This window comes from Culex pipiens, chromosome 2 (assembly GCF_016801865.2).
Source record: "Culex pipiens pallens isolate TS chromosome 2, TS_CPP_V2, whole genome shotgun sequence".
NCBI lineage: Eukaryota > Metazoa > Arthropoda > Insecta > Diptera > Culicidae > Culex > Culex pipiens.
In genome coordinates this window covers 183,584,451-183,604,304 of record NC_068938.1, presented here as the reverse complement: position 1 = coordinate 183,604,304, position 19,854 = coordinate 183,584,451, and the positions used below count along the sequence as shown (strand labels likewise).

The following is a 19,854-nucleotide window of genomic DNA, read 5'->3' as shown; positions in this document are numbered from 1 at the left end:
GCAATATGTGTAAACAAAGTGAAATGAATATTTTTAAGTGGTGCTGACAAGGAAATTCACAAAAAATCATCAGCAGAATGATTTTCTTTTAGAAGTTCGGGAGCGATTTTCTTTTGCGTGATTTGCCTCCTCTCTCTTTCGCGGGTGAAAAAAGTTCGCAAGCAAAATTGATTGTTTTGTGATTATTTCATCTCTGTCTCCGACACTTATTTGATTTTATAAAAGATTTAAAAGACGTGCAGATGACAATTTAAAGCATTTTGACAAAGAACTTTGTCCTAAGGTTTCTATACGTGGTGTCAATCCAAAATTTTCGCGAAGCGAAAACGTTACGTGACGAATTCCCCTCTCGGCAAATTTCCCCTCTTTTTGGTGCACGCTGGTTGGATGAACGAACGTTTCCCAATCAGTCGATCGAGAGACGTGAGATTGATGTATCTAAAATCTCCCCCACTCCACCTCATAATTTTCGGATCGTCGACGAGCCAACAAAACTCGGCTCGGTCGGTCCCGAAAATTCATTCTATTGCTGGACGACGACGAGGACACATCAGAAGCAGATGGCCTGGTGGCCCGGTAGCAGACGGCCTGGAGGTCCGGGAGCAGATGGCTTGGAGGCAAGGACCAGCTAAGACATGCCGGTCGCGTGAGTCGATCATTGGAACTGGCCACCACCTGGAGTGGCCGGAGGCCCCGCGGATGTTCCGATGGGGGAACATTTTCCGGACCGTAAGAGTTGTGGCAATATGGGTATCAAACTTTAGGGATTTTGATACCGGACATGAAATTTGACATTTTGGCAGTAGTGGCCATAATCCGGAGTGGCCGGAGGCCCCGCGGATGTTCCGATGGGGGGACATTTGCCGGACCGTAAGAGTTGGGGCAATATGGGTATCAAACTTTATGGTTTTTGATACTGGATATGAAATTTGACATTTCGGCAGTAGTGGCCACAATCCGGAGTGGCCGGAGGCCCCGCGGATGTTCCGATGGGGGGACATTTGCCGGACCGTAAGAGTTGGGGCAATATGGGTATCAAACTTTATGGTTTTTGATACTGGACATGAAATTTGACATTTTGGCAGTAGTGGCCACCACCTGGAGTGGCCGGAGGCCCCGGGGATGTTCCGATAAGGGGACATTTGCGGAACCATAAGAGTTGGGGCAATATGGGTATCAAACTTTAGGGATTTTGATACTGGACATGACATTTGACATTTTGGCAGTAATGGCCACCACCTGGAGTGGCCGGAGGCCCCGGGGATGTTCCGATAAGAGGACATTTGCGGAACCATAAGAGTTGGGGCAATATGGGTATCAAACTTTAGGGATTTTGATACTGGACATGAAATTTGATGTTTCGGCAGTAGTGACCACAATCCGGAGTGGCCGGAGGCCCCGGGGATGTTCCGATGGGGGGACATTTGCCGAACCGTAAGAGTTGGGGCAATATGGGTATCAAACTTTAGGGATTTTGATACTGGACATGAAATTTGACATTTTGGCAGTAGTGGCCACCACCTGGAGTGGCCGGAGGCCCCGCGGATGTTCCGATGGGGGGACATTTGCCGGACCGTAAGAGTTGGGGCAATATGGGTATCAAACTTTATGGTTTTTGATACTGGGCATGAAATTTGACATTTCGGCAGTAGTGGCCACCACCTGGAGTGGCCGGAGGCCCCGGGGATGTTCCGATAAGGGGACATTTGCGGAACCATAAGAGTTGGGGCAATATGGGTATCAAACTTTAGGGATTTTGATACTGGACATGACATTTGACATTTTGGCAGTAATGGCCACCACCTGGAGTGGCCAGGGGGCCCCGGGGATGTTCCGATAAGAGGACATTTGCGGAACCATAAGAGTTGGGGCAATATGGGTATCAAACTTTAGGGATTTTGATACCGGACATGAAATTTGATGTTTCGGCAGTAGTGACCACAATCCGGAGTGGCCGGAGGCCCCGCGGATGTTCCGATAAGAGGACATTTGCGGAACCATAAGAGTTGGGGCAATATGGGTATCAAACTTTAGGGATTTTGATACTGGACATGAAATTTGACTTTTTGGCAGTAGTGGCCACCACCTGGAGTGGCCGGAGGCCCCGGGGATGTTCCGATGGGGGGACATTTGCCGGACCGTAAGAGTTGGGGCAATATTGGTATCAAACTTTATGGTTTTTGATACCGGACATGAAATTTGACATTTCGGCAGTAGTGGCCACAATCCGGAGTGGCCGAAGGCCCCGCGGATGTTCCGATGGGGGGACATTTGCCGGACCGTAAGAGTTGGGGGAATATGGGTATCAAACTTTATGGTTTTTGATACTGGGCATGAAATTTTACATTTCGGCAGTAGTGGCCACAATCCGGAGTGGCCGGAGGCCCCGCGGATGTTCCGATGGGGGGACATTTGCCGGACCGTAAGAGTTGGGGCAATATGGGTATCAAACTTAATGGTTTTTGATACCGGACATGAAATTTGACATTTCGGCAGTAGTGACCACAATCCGGAGTGGCCGGAGGCCCCGGGGATGTTCCGATAAGGGGACATTTGCGGAACCATAAGAGTTGGGGCAATATGGGTATCAAACTTTAGGGATTTTGATACTGGACATGAAATTTGACATTTTGGCAGTAGTGGCCACCACCTGGAGTGTCCGGAGGCCCCGGGGATGTTCCGATGGGGGGACATTTGCCGGACCGTAAGAGTTGGGGCAATATGGGTATCAAACTTTATGGTTTTTGATACCGGACATGAAATTTGACATTTTGGCAGTAGTGGCCACAATCCGGAGTGGCCGGAGGCCCCGCGGATGTTCCGATGGGGGGACATTTGCCGGACCGTAAGAGTTGGGGGAATATGGGTATCAAACTTTATGGTTTTTGATACTGGGCATGAAATTTTACATTTCGGCAGTAGTGGCCACAATCCGGAGTGGCCGGAGGCCCCGCGGATGTTCCGATGGGGGGACATTTGCCGGACCGTAAGAGTTGGGGCAATATGGGTATCAAACTTAATGGTTTTTGATACCGGACATGAAATTTGACATTTCGGCAGTAGTGACCACAATCCGGAGTGGCCGGAGGCTCCGGGGATGTTCCGATAAGGGGACATTTGCGGAACCATAAGAGTTGGGGCAATATGGGTATCAAACTTTAGGGATTTTGATACTGGACATGAAATTTGACATTTTGGCAGTAGTGGCCACCACCTGGAGTGTCCGGAGGCCCCGGGGATGTTCCGATGGGGGGACATTTGCCGGACCGTAAGAGTTGGGGCAATATGGGTATCAAACTTTATGGTTTTTGATACCGGACATGAAATTTGACATTTTGGCAGTAGTGGCCATAATCCGGAGTGGCCGGAGGCCCCGCGGATGTTCCGATGGGGGGACATTTGCCGGACCGTAAGAGTTGGGGCAATATGGGTATCAAACTTTAAGGATTTTGATACTGGACATAAAATTTGACATTTCGGCAGTAGTGGCCACAATCCGGAGTGGCCGGAGGCCCCGCGGATGTTCCAATGGGGGGACATTTGCTGGACCGTAAGAGTTGGGGCAATATGGGTATCAAACCTAATGGTTTTTGATACCGGTCATGAAATTTGACATTTTGGCAGTAGTGGCCACAATCCGAAGTGGCCGGAGGCCCCGGGGATGTTCCGATGGGGGGACATTTGCCGGACCGTAAGAGTTGGGGCAATATGGGTTCAAACTTTATGGTTTTTGATACCGGACATGAAATTTGACATTTTGGCAGTAGTGGCCATAATCCGGAGTGGCCGGAGGCCCCGCGGATGTTCCGATGGGGGGACATTTGCCGGACCGTAAGAGTTGGGGTAATATGGGTATCAAACTTTATGGTTTTTGATACTGGGCATGAAATTTTACATTTCGGCAGTAGTGGCCACAATCCGGAGTGGCCGGAGGCCCCGCAGATGTTCCGATGGGGGGACATTTTCTGGACCGTAAGAGTTGGGGCAATATGGGTATCAAACTTTATGGTTTTTGATACCGGACATTAAATTCGACATTTTGGCAGTAGTGGCCACAATCCGGAGTGGCCGGAGACCCCGCGGATGTTCCGATGGGGGGACATTTGCCGGACCGTAAGAGTTGGGGCAATATGGGTATCAAACTTTAAGGATTTTGATACTGGACATGAAATTTGACATTTCGGCAGTAGTGGCCACAATCCGGAGTGGCCGGAGGCCCCGCGGATGTTCCGATGGGGGGACATTTGCTGGACCGTAAGAGTTGGGGCAATATGGGTATCAAACCTAATGGTTTTTGATACCGGTCATGAAATTTGACATTTTGGCAGTAGTGGCCACAATCCGAAGTGGCCGGAGGCCCCGGGGATGTTCCGATGAGGGGACATTTGCCGGACCGTGAGAGTTGGGGCAATATGGGTATCAAACTTAATGATTTTTGATACTGGACATAAAAAGTTGCATTTGGCCATTATCTGAAATTAAGCAGTTCAAATATGCTAATGCTAAGCAGTTAAAATATATTGCTTATTAGGCAGGAAGTAATAAATAGACTACTGCAATGCACATTTTTTTGTGCCACTGTGAAAATCTGTTTCTGGAAATTTAGAATAACTATCTCGTAATCATTAAGAGCCCTGTAAAGGGTAGTTTTTAATGTCTGCTGTTCAAATTTCCTTTACTGCCGCCGATTGCTTGCAACAGCCTTGCAAAAACATTTCCGCATCTTGGTAACTTTCGAGTGGTGAAGGAAAGTAAATTGATTTCACTTCGATTTCTATTTCAGCTCCACTTGCAATTTCCGTCCCCTTAGTTCGATAGGACGGTTATTATAAGGGGGGAATTTGGACCGGACATTCTAATCGAAAATTTCAACAATCATCTTGCAAAGTTCTTTGTCATACTGGTCATGTGTAACATAACCACCTGCACCTTTTTTTATTTATAATTCACAAATTGATCGAGAACTGATCGAAAAATTGATTTGTTTAAAACTAGCACTTAGAACCTTTTTAAAACGAACTCAAGATTTATTAATTTAATTCATACGACTTTTTCAAAAACCACTCGTAAGCAATGTTGACAGCTCCTGTCACGGTGACAGCTGACGATTTAATGAACTAGGCCCTTTAGGTTTTTCAATCGTTTCCCCTTCAATTCCAACAGGGTAGCCAGTTTGCATTTTTTGAAGCAAAATTTAAAAATATGTGCAGCTAAATTGGTGATAATGATGTCAAGACAAAAATAAATCAACATCAGTTTAAATTTTGGGATCCTTTGCAATCGGTCCTAACAATCATCCAAATCTCTATCATCAATTTGCAATTTTATCGTTTGAAAAACATATTTTTGTTGTTGCTGTTAATCATTTGCTTTTTAAAACTTTGATTTCTTTCAAATAATTACAGTAAAGGACTGCAATTTCAAAATATTAAATTAAAAAATTTCAATTAATTTCAATGAAATATCGAAACATTGATAAACAAAACTGGCAACACCTCTTTATACATGTGTTGGTGATAGCCTTGAACCGACGGCAAAGTAGCTCCAAAAACTGATCCAACGCAGGTGATTTGAAAAAATATTTTGAATTGAGTTTTTTTCGATAATAGAATAGTTATTTCAATGGTTTAGTGACGAAAAACATAAAAGCATTAAATAGACAACAGTTACATTGCTCGGAAACCGGACGAAATTGCTTGGTGTCAGTGCAAAACAGAAAAAATCATCAAGGTGTCGTAAGCCAAATCCGATAAGCAACGAGGCCGGAAAATTTGGACCTAATCGATGTGCTAGGAAAATGGTAGGAAATACAAATGGCATTGAAAAAAGTGGCTGAAAAAGCGGAAATAATCAAAAATGTTAACATTTTTGGAAGAGGTAAGCTACAAAACGATCCTGCTTACACTTTCTGTTGGATGGATTCAGTGAATTTGTACTTTAAAAGCCTGAACTACCTCGATCAATAAAAATAGGTCCAAAATAGGTACTAGGTCCAAAATAGGGTCATATACCCTATTGACGAAAGTTTTATTTTTTTCGAAAAATAATTTTTTTGCGTTGTTGTACATTGGGATTTCATAAAAATTCGTAACATTTTTAAACAAGCCCAAACATGCTTAATATGATTATCAATGCAGAAAAATGCATTTTAATTGTTTTCAGTTGATTAGACTAACTATTTTCATGGAAATTTTGAAGTTTTTATGTAAAAATATTGTTTTGCCCCCTGATTTTTCAGACCTTTTTGAAGGGGGGGGGGGGGGGGGCGACATAAACTTTGAAAAATATTTGCAACGGCCTAATTTGTTCTCTACCGTGATTTTTTAAAATGTTTGAAGGAGGTTAACAAAACCTTTTTTAGGGTTTGCAATGGCCTTATTGAAAAAAAAAAATCGTCCAGTATATTTTGTCACATCGTATTTGCTTGCTGATAAAGTTAATGTTTATTCTGTTATGCGTTCCAGAATTCCAATGACATTTCCAAAGAAAATGTTGTTAAAATAATTTTGCATACAAATTTGATATCATTTTTAACATCCCTGAAACAAGAATAAATTAAAAATTGAAGATTTTTTTTATATTGTTCCAGTATTTTTTTAATGTTGTACGATGTTATACTTTTTCTGGATCGCAACATCTTTAGAAGAGATCATTTAGAACAAGGGCGGGCAAAAAAGAGATTTTTTTCATGTTAAAAATTCTAGTGAAATATTCAAAATTCTGTAAGTTTCTGATTGATTTGGTGTCTTTGGCAAAGTTTTAGGTATGGCTAATAAGTTTCAAATGACATAAAGCCATCTTTTGAAATTTATTTTATTGAGCTAAAGCATAAGTATTTTTTCGAGATTTTCTTCGCTTGGCGTCACCGGATATATTTTTTTTGAAATGATTAGAAAATTTTCTAACAAAATGCTTTAAAAATATTGAAGATTAGACCATGGTTGCTGAGATGCAGCCTCCGAGAGAAAATCACACAAAAAACGTTTTTTTTTTACATCATCAAACTAATGTTGAATTTATAAAGGACGATAAGCTAGCAAATTTATGTCCGATTTGAAATGTAAAATAATAAAAGTATTGTAAATTAGTCCAACTTTTAAAATATATTAGTATTTTTCCAAATCAACACAAACATTTAGTATGATCAAAAATAAATGTTTTTAGCCCTTTTCTCAAAACATATTTTATAAAATAGTCAAGCTTGATCATGAGTTTTACGGTTCAAAAAAGTCAAGTTATCAAAAAATAAAATAACAAATTAGAGGACGGTGATCGATATTGAAATTTATGATAAGATCTTTTAAATTGCAAATTATATTTACATCCATGTAAAAAAAATCAAAATATTTTTTTTAACCAGCATTTGCCAAAGTAGGGTGTTGCCGCAAGTATCGTGCGTTACTGTGTACTCCCTCGACGTATTTGACAGACTGAAAAGATCAAGGTCAAAGGGAGGATAATTAATTTCAGCCCAAGAAAGGAGAAGGTTTCGATTTAGTTATTGGTACATGCCAAGTTTAGTTTATATTGTTACGAATTAGTTTAGAAGAAACTCTAGTTTTAGTTCAACACTGTAAAAGTGAGTTAATCTAAACATTTAACCTAAATAATAATAAATTTGAATAAATTACAGCTTTGAAGCTGACTGAAACAAGCTGCCCTCAAAACGGTGTGTGGATTATTCGACTATTCGCAACAGTAGGGTGTAATATAATTATATGAAAAAAATAAAGCTGTCCAAATTTAGTGAGCACATCAACTTTTTGCTTCCTTATAGCGTCCTAAACAACTCCCCAATGTTTGGCCAAAGCGATTCAATTTTCTATGGAAATTTGTAAATAAAAAAAAAACATTTTTTTTATGTTGATATTTCCAAAATCCACCTTTCACGCTATATAAAACCCGGATTCGTGCTCTACAACTTTCCCGAAGAGAGTATGGTGCTAACTTGCTCCTGAAAGAAGATACAGCGTCATCAAAACTCGTCTAAAATGTGCCTTTCGAGCAAAAAACACATTTTAGACGAGTTTTGAACACGCTGTATTTTTTTATAGGAGCAAGTTAGCACCATACACAGAGAGATCCAGAGCATCAAAATATGAGTCCGGTTATGATATTAGCGGGAAATGCGTATTTTTAAAAATATCAAAATTAAAAAAAATTGATGTTTCACATATAAATTTACATGGAAAATTGAATCGCTTTGCGCAAAGTGAGGACTGAACCAATCGTTCTCAAACTTTGGGGAGTTGTTTAGGACCCCAAAATAAACTGAAAAATTGCTTCAATTTTGTTTTTACACCCTAATGGTATAGCTTAAGAAATAACGTGTACAAAAATGAGATATTCAAAAATGGCTATTTTGCGCAATCTAGTTTTTTTTTGTGTAAAAAGATGAACTGAAAATTGGGTAAGTTTTTTTAAGCATATTGTTATTTTAATCCGTTATCAGATGTAACATTGGGTCTGGGGGTGAAATTGGGTTATACAAAAATGCTGAAAATTGTCAAAATCTCACTTCCCAGACCCAACTACACCCCTGATGACGGAAGCCTCGTTGTTTGGACAACTTTCATTTTAAAAGTTTTTTTGAAAGTTTGCATGAAAACTTGCGTGGGAAAACTAATTATGCAAAATGACTAATGTGGTCATAGAAAAGGTAAACATAAAGTTGCATCCAAATCAAAAATTATAAAATTTAATTTCCAAAGGAATTTTTCCTTCTTCAGATAGTTGCTCTTAGATTTATCTTAGAACCAATAATATTATTAGAATCATTATTTGAAAATCAATTATATTTTAAGTTTGATCAGGTGACAATTTTCTTATTATTTTTTGAGTAAAAAATTCATACAGGCACACAAATTTGCAAAATTGGGGCTAAATGTACTGGGAAATAAAAAGGTAAAACATTTAGTGAAACTGTTTGAATTCTTTTATTTCCAATACAAATTTAGAATTTAATAAAGACTAAATTTTTAGTTAAAGTATAAAAACAGAACAGATGATTGATAAATTTGGTTATTGAATGCAATTACAGCTTTTGTTCCTCATCCCAAGTGCACACCTCGCAAAAATTAGTGCCATACTTAATGCAAACAAGCCCCTTTCACAACTCTTACCTCAATGCAATATTTATAATTGCATAATTAACGTAATTGCATTTCATTCAACTCACCTTAGCTCCCCAGCTCGCCTTACAAGTAGGTACATGTGTTGATTTAACCTCATGCAAAGCGAAAAAAAAACTGCCTACCTTGGCTAGAAATTCAAACCCATTGAAAACATTTTGACTGTAAAATCAGCCATAATTGGAACCGATTATGATTAAGAGATTTCTTTTCACGCCGAGGCCTTTTTTTCTCTCACCTCCTCATTAAAACCCGACCCGTTTTATTCTACAACCTCGAAAGCCAAAGGCTGTAAAGGTGAGGGATAACTCCACCATCCAACGAAGGTTAAAACAGTTGAAACTCGAAGAGAAAAGCGAACAACGCGATGAAGACATCCACTCGCGGGGAGAGGGTTGAAAACTTTTAAAATGATTACAAGATTAATTTGATGATTTAACACTTTAACCGTTTCGAGGGGGGCGGCTCGTCGGCGGTAATCTCCGGGATCGGATCGGATCGGGCTCCGATTCAGGGAGCGTGTTAAACAGGTTAAGAGAGTTGTGCGGTGAGCAGAAGCACCGATTTGAGAGGGCTGATCAATCGAAGCCAGCCGTGACGAGACGGCGGGTGCATGTAAATTGATGTTGGGAAAGGTTCGGGATTTGGCCGACTCGTGGGATGATTATGGGCTTTTTCAGGTCCAGCCCGACAGGTAGCGTCAAGTGTCGAAGGGTTTAGCGATTGGAAGTTGGTCACGGCGTCTTTTTCAGGGGGGTAGTATTTTTTGAGAAATAGCAAGAAAACTGTCATATACATATGAAAGTGTGGAACATCCCCGTTCATTTGCGGGGCGAACGAAAATCTTTGGTCGGGAAAAATCAAAGTTATCCTCATTTGAAGTTTTTGAACTTTTTTCCTATGGGGCCAAATTTCGTCTATTTCAATTTAGTATTGTTATAAGTCTACATGGGAATGATTTATGGTTCAGATCATATGATTTCTTATGGGAAATGATGCAAGGAACATTTTTCCTGAAGCACGCAAAGTGATTGAAAATAAGGGAAAACAGTTATAAAGGTTTTGTTGGAAATTTGGGAGATTTTCTGATAAAATTGCACACCCCTTTCCCAAAACCGCAATGTTTTTGATATTCAGATCATTATTTTGATTAATTCTTTTTTGAGAAATGTTTCTGGGCCCATTGAGTATTTAAATCACTACAGAAAAGTGTAATTGGTTGGGTTTATGCTCAACTGTAAGCCACTTTTATGAATTTTGGATTTCAACCGAATCAACATATTTTTGTTTGTTTTTGTTATAAAATGTACCGTTTCCATTAGATTTTCACATTTGTATTAGTCTTTAAACCTCACAAGAGATCTCGTACTTATTTTGAGGCCAGGTGATAATATTGTAAATCAAGGGAAAGATCGAAGCAAGCCGTGCGCGCGCTGACGTTTGCAAATTTCACTCCGTGGTTTTTCTTCTATTCAATTTTTTTTGAATTTTCATCCAAAAATTACGGTGTTATCCGGTGGAAAAGGTGGTGGTCAAGGAAAAGCGGTTCAGCAGTGATTTGCAGTGGAAAATTAGGAGCACAACCTTCTGGATTTTCCAAAAAGGAGTATGGTGTAAGCTCGAGCCTGTTGCAGAAATCAAAGCTGGTTCTAAGATTCCAACGGAGGAATCATCACGGTCAGAATTCTCCAGCAGCAGAAACTTATTAGCAGATGGAAATCTGCATTTGGTACACTTCCACGGGCAACGGGTGGGTCCGTCGTCAACGTCGGCTGTTTCAAGATTGGCGATGGAGGTTTAGCGGATCGCAAGTTTAACAAATCGGACACCCGAAATTCAAATGAAGCTTGTCTTGAAGATATTATTATTCGGTGAGCCCGTTCTTTTTATATAAAACAGAAAACCCTCTCACTAATATTCTAACATTCGCTCACACCAATTAAGACATCCATCCAAAACAAACATAAAAATAAAAATCTGCTTACTAAATACGCGCTGATTTCTTATCCACAGATAAGACATCGGAAGTTCTAAATAACGTTTGTATCCAATTGATGCAAACGTTCTTTAGAGCGGGGCTTGTCGGTTCAAGCTGAGGTACCTCGCGTACGGCTAGCCTACGTAGAAATGGGTCACCGAAGCTCGGCAGAGCTAACACCCTCCAAATGCCTATGCGAGTTATTTGCATGTATAGAATGGAAATCTAAAATACATGGAAACAACTCAATTTGTAAGATGCGACCGCGTGGTCCCGTTTGGTTGGTTGCACACACACACACACACACAGGTGATAATATTGTAAATCAAAATCAAATCAAACCATCCACATTAACGACCCCAAGTCCTTTGGGGTCTCTATTCCAAGTTTCTGTTCGAACCTAGGAGTCCGAAGGCTTGAATGGGGAGAGCAGCCAAACCTCTTTCTACTCCAAAGAACCTTCTACCCCAGTGTTTGAACTGACGACCTTTGGATTGCGAGTCCAACCGCCGCCAGCGATTCCACCGGAGTAGGCTTGGTTTGGTTTGTTTGTAATTATGGCATGGAGACGACTCCTACACCTGGAATAACTTACCGGCCTAACAACAACCAAGGCCGGGACCGACGTTTTACTTCCTCATCCGATGGAAGGTTGGAGCAGATGGGAATCGAACCCAGGATCATCCGCTTACAAAGCGGACAGCGTAACCATTCGGCCACGCACTGCCACTGTGATCAATTATTTGTGTGTTTTTTAGCAAAACAATTTAATTGTTGTATTGCTCGTTGTTTCAAATTTGGATGCCAGACTTGTTTAGTATGTTAAGCTCAATTATTTGAGATTAAATTAATAGATTTACATACATTTAAACTTTTTAATGATTTTTACGCAATATTTATGTTATAACCAATAATTGCAAGTTCAACTCTGTAGTTTCAATACAAATAATATAGCCCAAATGAAAATACAAATTAACAAAAGGCATAGAAATAGAAACGCTGTGATTGTATTTACACTGCATGTCTCAATTAGATACAAAACATATCATGTGGACCATGTACTCACAAAAAAAAAGTAAAAATTTAATGTAAACGGTACATTTTATAACCAAAACACACAAAAATATGTTGATTCGGTGAAATCCAAAATTCATAACTGTGACATACAGTTGAGCTTAAACCCAACCAATTACACTTTTCTGTAGTGATTTATATACTCAATGGGTCCAGAAACATTTCTCAAAAAAGAATTCCTCGAAATAATGATCTGAATATCAAAAACATTGTGGTTTTTGGGAAAGGAGTGTGCAATTTTATCAGAAAATCTTCCAAATTTTCTATAAAACCTTTATAACTTTTTTCCCTTATTTTCAATCACCTTGCGTGCTTCAGGAAAAATGTTCCTTGCATCATTTCCCATAAGAAATCATATGATCTGAACCATAATTCATGCCCATGTAGACTTATAACAATACTAAATTGAAATAGACGAAATTTGAAGTTCAAAAACTTCAAATGAGGATAACTTTGATTTTTCCCGACCAAAGATTTTCGTTCGCCCCGCAAATGAACGGGGATGTTCCACACTTTCATATGTATATGACAGTTTTCTTGCTATTTCTCAAAAAATACTACCCCCCTGAAAAAGACGCCGTGTGGTGTTTAATGCGTGGCAGATCAAATTATAGAAAATTATCGAGAGGAAAATCATAGGATACTGTCGGTGGAAGTGAAATTTTGGGTAAACGTTTTATTTAGGACATGCACTTGTTGGAGTGTCTAGTATAGAAATTTTACTTTGATTTGTCGTGTTTTCTGCCACTTTTAATAGGAAATTAGGCACATATTTTGTTTTAAGAATCACTTTAATTTGCATGTTATTTTTTTCTCACTACTTAGTTTCTAGTAGTCATTTGGTTTTATGTCATTGTTTCATTTAATTTTTGTAGATATATTATCATTTTCCCGACTATTTGCAGTTACTTTTTCCCCATTTTCGTTTTAATTTATGTACAGAAATTTTATTGTTTGTTTCGAAATGTTTTTCTACAACTACAAAATTGCTTTTAAATGCAAAAAATAGTTAAATTTTTGTTTCCATTATTATTAATTTCAAAAATAATGGCGATGCAAATATTGTAAAAAGTGTTTCTAAATGCATTTAACACTAGTTCAGTTGGTTTGCAATCAAAAGTTTTCAAAAAAAGTGGCGAAAAAACAAATTTAGCGAAAAAAAAACATATTGCGTTCAAGCCTGAAAGAAAACAAACAACAACAATTTCAAATGAAATTTGTACCAGCCTAATGCCCAGATAAAAAATAAAAAAACGTTGCTGACATTAACAAATTTTCTTTTCAAAATACTTGAAATTTTTGACATTTAAAAATCATACTTAAATGTTTTTGTCAGAAGAATGATCTCTTTTTTCAAATAAGTTAGATTTACAGTATGTGATTTCTGTGAGTTTTTGCAATTTAAAAAAATGTGCAGTTCCTTTGAAAAAATTAAGTCTATTCGACAAATTCTGTATTTTTTGTATTATTTTAATCACGAGCAATTTTGTAGGTGCAAATATTTTTTAATCAATAAATTTGAATTCTTTTCAGGTTTTTTGAATTTTTTTTTCTGTTTTAATACAACATAGAAGTTCATGAGTTGAAAAAAACATTTTTTTTGATTTCTTTTTAGCATTACACCGTTGCAAATATTTTTCAAAGTTTATGTCGCACCCCCCCCCCCTCCCTTCAAAGTTGACCTGAAAAATCAAGGGGCTAAAAAAATATTTTTTAGAAAAACTTCAAAATTTTAATGAAAATCAATGTTTAACCTACTGAAAACCAGTTAAAATGCATTTTCCCGCGTTTATAATTATATTTAGCATGTTTGAACTCCTTTGAAAACGTTTTAAATTTTCATGAAATACCAATGTACAGTCCCACATTTTTTTAAGGGGAAAAAAAATCCGTCAATACCTCGATATTTTCAAAACTAATGATTGGAAAGCAACTGTACGCCTGTAAATAGCATTTTAATACACTTTTTTCATCCAAATGTTGAAACCTAGGCTTGTAATTTCAATTTTCATATTTTTTATTTTTTGGCCCCCCCCCCCCCCCCCCCCGACTTTGGTCAGAGCCGAGGGACATAAACTTTGAAAAATATTTGCAACGGCCTTACTAGTTCTACTACAGTGTTGAGATTCGAGTGAGAAGAAGGAAAGCTTTTCTCACTCGCGAGCGAGCAAGAGAACTTGTAGTCCTTTTCTCTTCTCGCTTGCGCTCGCCTTTTTTCTCGCGTTCTCGTTCTCACCGCGAGCGCTCGAGAGCGCTTCGTGCTAGCCTTTCGTTCCAAGATAGCAATTTGTTTATCAGGTTTATGAATGCGAAGGACACGATGGTAAAGAGGTGTAACTTCAATAGTTGTGTTGTTTTTTTTCTTCGTTGCCAACTTGTTTTACTTCTTGCGAACGGGCAATTCTTTCTCACGAGCTAGCCCTTTCGCAAACGGGGGAGAGAACGGGCAATCGGCGAGTTTCTCTCGGCAGCTCGGGACTCGCGGCGAGAACTTTTGTTGTGGGTGTTTGCATTTTTTTAAATATGAACTGATTTTTGAAAATCACTCAAAGATATCTTTGAATTAATATAAACTTTATCAATGGATTTTAGGCTTCCACCAAAATGTCCATTTGGCGTAATGAACTTCTGTGAAATTTAACAGAATCTTTCAATAAGCAAATTTTTATGATTATATGATTAATTTTATTTAGTTAATTTAATAACTTAAAACATTTCAGAAAAACAGTCATTACACTTCGCTCAAGACAAAATCTGTGAAATGTGACGATGACACATCGGTAAAAGAGAGAAAACCCAACTTAATCGTTTTAAAAAGATTGAAACCCAACCAAACAGAGACAGATCAAATAAATTGTTTGACACAGCTTCTGACAAATTCACCATTTCCTGTGACTCTGTGTCTCCACGACGTGTCGCGACGAAAATTAGCTTCCATCATTCATAAAACAAAATTAAAAAAAAAAAACTCGTCCCCACACAAACTTTGACGCCACAAGGGTCCAAAAGCGGTTAAGCTTTCGGGAAAGCCTATTAAAAACGGCGGCCTCAACCCTCCGAAAAGGAATGGAACGCACAATGGAACGTGTGGAGTGCTGCATAATGACAAATCACGTTTAATTCCAGGTGTGACAGCTTCCAGCGACGCAGTCAGAGCGCTCCAAAGTGGCAGATGACAAATCTCTGTCACTGCGATCAAGATCTTCGACGCGTTGGAGTTGAAGTCTCGTCAACTGCTGCTTCTTTTTTCGTGTCTCAGCTTAGGATAGAGCCAATTTCGTTTGCTGATGATTTGCGTGTTTTTTTTTCTTTCTATATTTTTGTTAGGTGAATTTGGACAGAATTCCCGGGAGGATGGCCAATTATGCACTTGAGACAAACACCACGCCACTCGACCTTTTGTCAAGTTAGGACTGCAAAGTGTCTGTCCAGAGGCGACTGACAATTCAATTTGGGATCTAGATTATCTCAGCGACAAAAAATCTCGAATATGATCGAGAAGTGGCGTGAGAAATGAATCTTCGCGAGAGTGAAGAAATCTCAGGAGAAGCAGACTTGCTTTAGACGGGGAGAGGGAAAGATAATTGAACTTACCTGGGTCGTGGGAGGACTAGTTTGTGACAAATGACTTCCTAAGTGGTACGGAGCACCTGGTGCGAAGTAGCTGGGTGTGATACCTGTGTGCGAAACGAGAATGAGAACGGGGCGCGATGAGACAGGGAAGAATAGTGTTTTGTAATGTTTTGTAGTAAAGGTTAGGTTAGGTGTGGGAAACAAAGGTGCAATAAATCATCGAAGAAACGGAAGGAAGGTAGTCTAGCAATGCTTGGTGTTTATCAATAAATTATTATTAGAATAATTTCTTCAAATATGAAAAAGCTATTAAGTTTTGATCTCCAAGTTCGATTTTACGAATGGTTAAAAAAAAGATCAAAAATCGAATCATGAGAAGTAGTTTTTATTCATTTTCTTAAGAATGAACCCATGCAATCGAAAATCTGTGAAATTGGAGTGCTTGATCGTCTAAAACGTAACCAAATTAATATTCTCCATATTCCACAACCGCCATATCCACCATAATCTTGGATTGCAAGATTGCTTTTTGCAAAGGCATCGGATAGGTACTGCTATTTATTCGAATATGTGGAAAATTTTGAGCATATTCAAATATTTTCTTCAATTAAATTTAAACATTCCAAAGCTTTTTGCAGCTATGATATTTCAACTACGACATTTAGTTGAAATATCATAGCTGCAAAAAGCTTTGGAATGTTAAATAACAAAAGAGTTTTTTTTTATTTAATTGAAAAAACTATTTAAATATGCCCAAAATTTTCCACATATTCGAAAAAATGCAGTACCTATCCGATGCCTTTACGACATATTTATAAAATATTATTTAAAATGTATTAATGTAAAATAGAAATCAAATCCGAAATGGTTTTAATGTAAAATCGAATTTGAAATCGAAAAGTTCTTTAATTTTTTTTTACAATGTGCACCGTCTTCGAAATAGCAACATTACCACTTTAAGTTTGATTTTAACTTAAAATTAGCAATTTTTCGATGATTTTTTAAAAAGTACCGTAAAACGGGGTGACTTTGATAGGTCTGAAATTTTTCCGCAAATGCGTACGGACTGCTATAAAATCATACTGGCCATGATAGAGAAGTGTTCAAAGAATTTCAAGAAGCAGTTTTCATAAAATATGGATAAGTTTACATAGTTAGTTAACTATAATTAAGAAAATGTTGATAAAAAGCATTATTTGAATGTTCTCAAAGTGACATGATTTTCTCAATGAACATTATTTTGAATCGGAAAACGGAATACATTTTCTGTTTCTTGTGGCTTTTTAACAATTATACCTAAAAGTTACATGTGTTTTATTAAAAAGCTTTTAAATTAAGTTAACTAAATATAAAAATTAGGTTTTTCTTAAAAACGATATGAACAACCTTAGCAATGGCAAATTTCATGGAAAATAAAGTTTTCAAATCTTAAATCTGATTTTAATAAGAAAAACTTTTTAACAGTCATCCCGGAATACAAAATAAAAACAATCAACACAACTATATTTTCAAACAATTAAAAAAAAATCAAAAAAAATGCATGCACCCTGTGCGGCCTACTCTTGTACATGTCATAAAAATAATAATCTGGAGAAAAACCTCAACACTTGGAAAATATTCCAAAAATAAATTAAAATTCTTTCAATGTCACCCTGGTTTACGGTATTTATGTGTAATCATTCCAGAAAATATTTTTGTTATAGTAGATTGAACTTCTGGATGCTAAGGTACGACGAATAAAAGAAAAACAAACAGGAAAATTGAAATTTTTCTATCCTTACCCAAACAGCCCCTATTTTGAATGCCAGTATCTCAGCAAATTATCGTCCAATATTCAATGTCAAAAAATGAAACATTTGTGAAATTTTCTGATATTTTCAAAAAAATAAACAGTTTGAAAATTTTGGAATTATACATAAAATCCAATTATGTAATATTAGGTAAAATTTCTATTTTTGCCAACATTTTTTTCAAACATTAAGAGCGAGTCCACGAACAGGGCATACCCCTTTGTATGGGACGTCGTTTGGACCTCACCAATCTGCCTGAAATTTACAGGGGTTGTTTGTACATATAAAACTAGCATCTGGCCAAAATATGAGCACTCTAGGTCAACGGGAAGTGGGGCAAATCGGGACACAAAGTTTGAAGGTTCAAAAACGTCAAAAATCGTAAAAAGGCTGTAACTTGGGCAAAATTCAATTTAATTTCAAAATTCAAAATGCATCTGAAAGGGCTTGAAAAATGCAACAAAATGCAGGGTAGAGCATCCCAATTGGTTGAATCTAAAGGGAGTTATTGGCATTTTAGTGAAAAAATTGCATATATTTCAAACTAAAATAAAAAAGTGTTCCATCCAGATATCAACTCGGTTCGACCTGCAACTTGTAGGGGACATCTGGGACTACCATCTGAGACTGAGACCGCTTTGGGTAAGGCAGTTTAACATATTAAATAGACACTTTTACTTTTAGTGAATTTTTTGGTTGTAAATTTTTGCTCGGGGGACCCCTTAGATCCCATTTTCTGATGATAATTTTATCATATTCGTGTTTCTGAGACAATTTCACAATAGAAACATGCAAAAAAATGTTTATTTTCATCCATTTTAACCCTTTAAAAATGAAAGTTAAAAAAAATCTTCGATTCACATTTATTGAAATTCAAGTTCGTTTCCAAGGATACTAGATGACACCAGAAAAAAGCAGCATCTCAATTTTTTTAACTTTCATTTTCTAAAGGGTTAAAATGGATGAAAATAAACATTTTTTTGCATGTTTCTATTGTGAAATTGTCTCAGAAACACGAATATGATAAAATTATCATCAGAAAATGGGATCTAAGGGGTCCCCCGAGCAAAAATTTACAACCAAAAAATTCACTAAAAGTAAAAGTGTCTATTTAATATGTTAAACTGCCTTACCCAAAGCGTTCTTAGTCTCATATGGTAGTCCCAGATGACCCCTACAAGCTGCAGGTCGAACCGAGTTGATATCTGGATGGAACAATTTTTTATTTGAGTTTGAAAATTGTGCTATTTTTTCACTAAAATGACAATAACTCCCTTTAGATTCAACCAATTGGGATGCTCTACCCTGCATTTTGTTGCATTTTTCAAGCCCTTTCAGATGCATTTTGAATTTTGAAATTAAATTGAATTTTGCCCAAGTTACAGCCTTTTTACGATTTTTGACGTTTTTGAACCTTCAAACTTTGTGTCCAGATTTGCCCCACTTCCCGTTGACCTAGAGTGCTCATATTTTGGCCAGATGCTAGTTTTATATGTACAAACAACCCCTGAAAATTTCAGGCAGATTGGTGAGGTCGATGCGAGATGGGTATGCTTTGCTCGAGGACTCGCTCTTAAATTATTCGGCAAAATTTGCCTGTACTTTTTTATGCCTCAGAAGTTGCTAGGTTTTGTCCTTCAAAAATATATTTAAAAAAGTCAAAAAAAAATCAAAATTTATAATAATAAGTTTTCTTTTCAAAACATTTCAGCAAAATTACATTAAAAAATATACATTGCTGAAAAAATAATCATTTTACAAACGATTTTAATTTTTTTCAAGGGCTGCATAGTGCATAATCGAGTCTGCTAACTTTAAACAGTTTTGTATGGTGCGTATAAAACTTTGTTCAGAGTTGTTGTTTGAGATGGAATTGGTTCTTTTTGAAGAGCCGAAGTCGCTAAATTACCAGAAGCTGGAGTCGAAATCGGAGTCACTTAAAAAGATATTTGGCTTTGCAGCCCTGCTTTTTTACAATTAAATTTTACAATTGAATATAATTTTTAAAAAATAATAATGTATTCATCGAAATATTTATGGATTCATTATTCAGATACCTGAATACATTTTTGAGTTATTTTTTTCATTTTGGTCTTTTAGGGGTTAACAAAAAATAGATATTATTTGTGCAACTTTTTCTTAAAGATCTTTTAGCAAAAGCACCTCAAGTTGGCTAATTAGCACAATGAGGTTCAATTACAGCAGAGCTTAGGTCTTTTAACGGCTTGTGGCCTCAAAAATGATAATCTAAAAACTTTAAAAGTAGCCTCGTTGATTGACAAAATCGCCATATAAATTATTTAAAATA

General features: G+C 37.5%; 1 protein-coding gene across 3 annotated transcripts in view; it reads right to left on the bottom strand.

The window, feature by feature from the left end:
• The window catches only part of LOC120426748 (transcription factor sox-2), a 175,323-nt gene that overhangs the window by 72,817 nt on the left and 82,652 nt on the right, over nucleotides 1-19,854 (bottom strand). For all 3 annotated transcript variants that reach the window (XM_039591522.2, XM_052708342.1, XM_052708343.1), the window contains exon 5: nucleotides 15,778-15,860. In XM_039591522.2, the coding sequence (XP_039447456.2) occupies nucleotides 15,778-15,860 (83 nt within the window). The remainder of the gene's footprint in view (nucleotides 1-15,777; nucleotides 15,861-19,854) is intronic.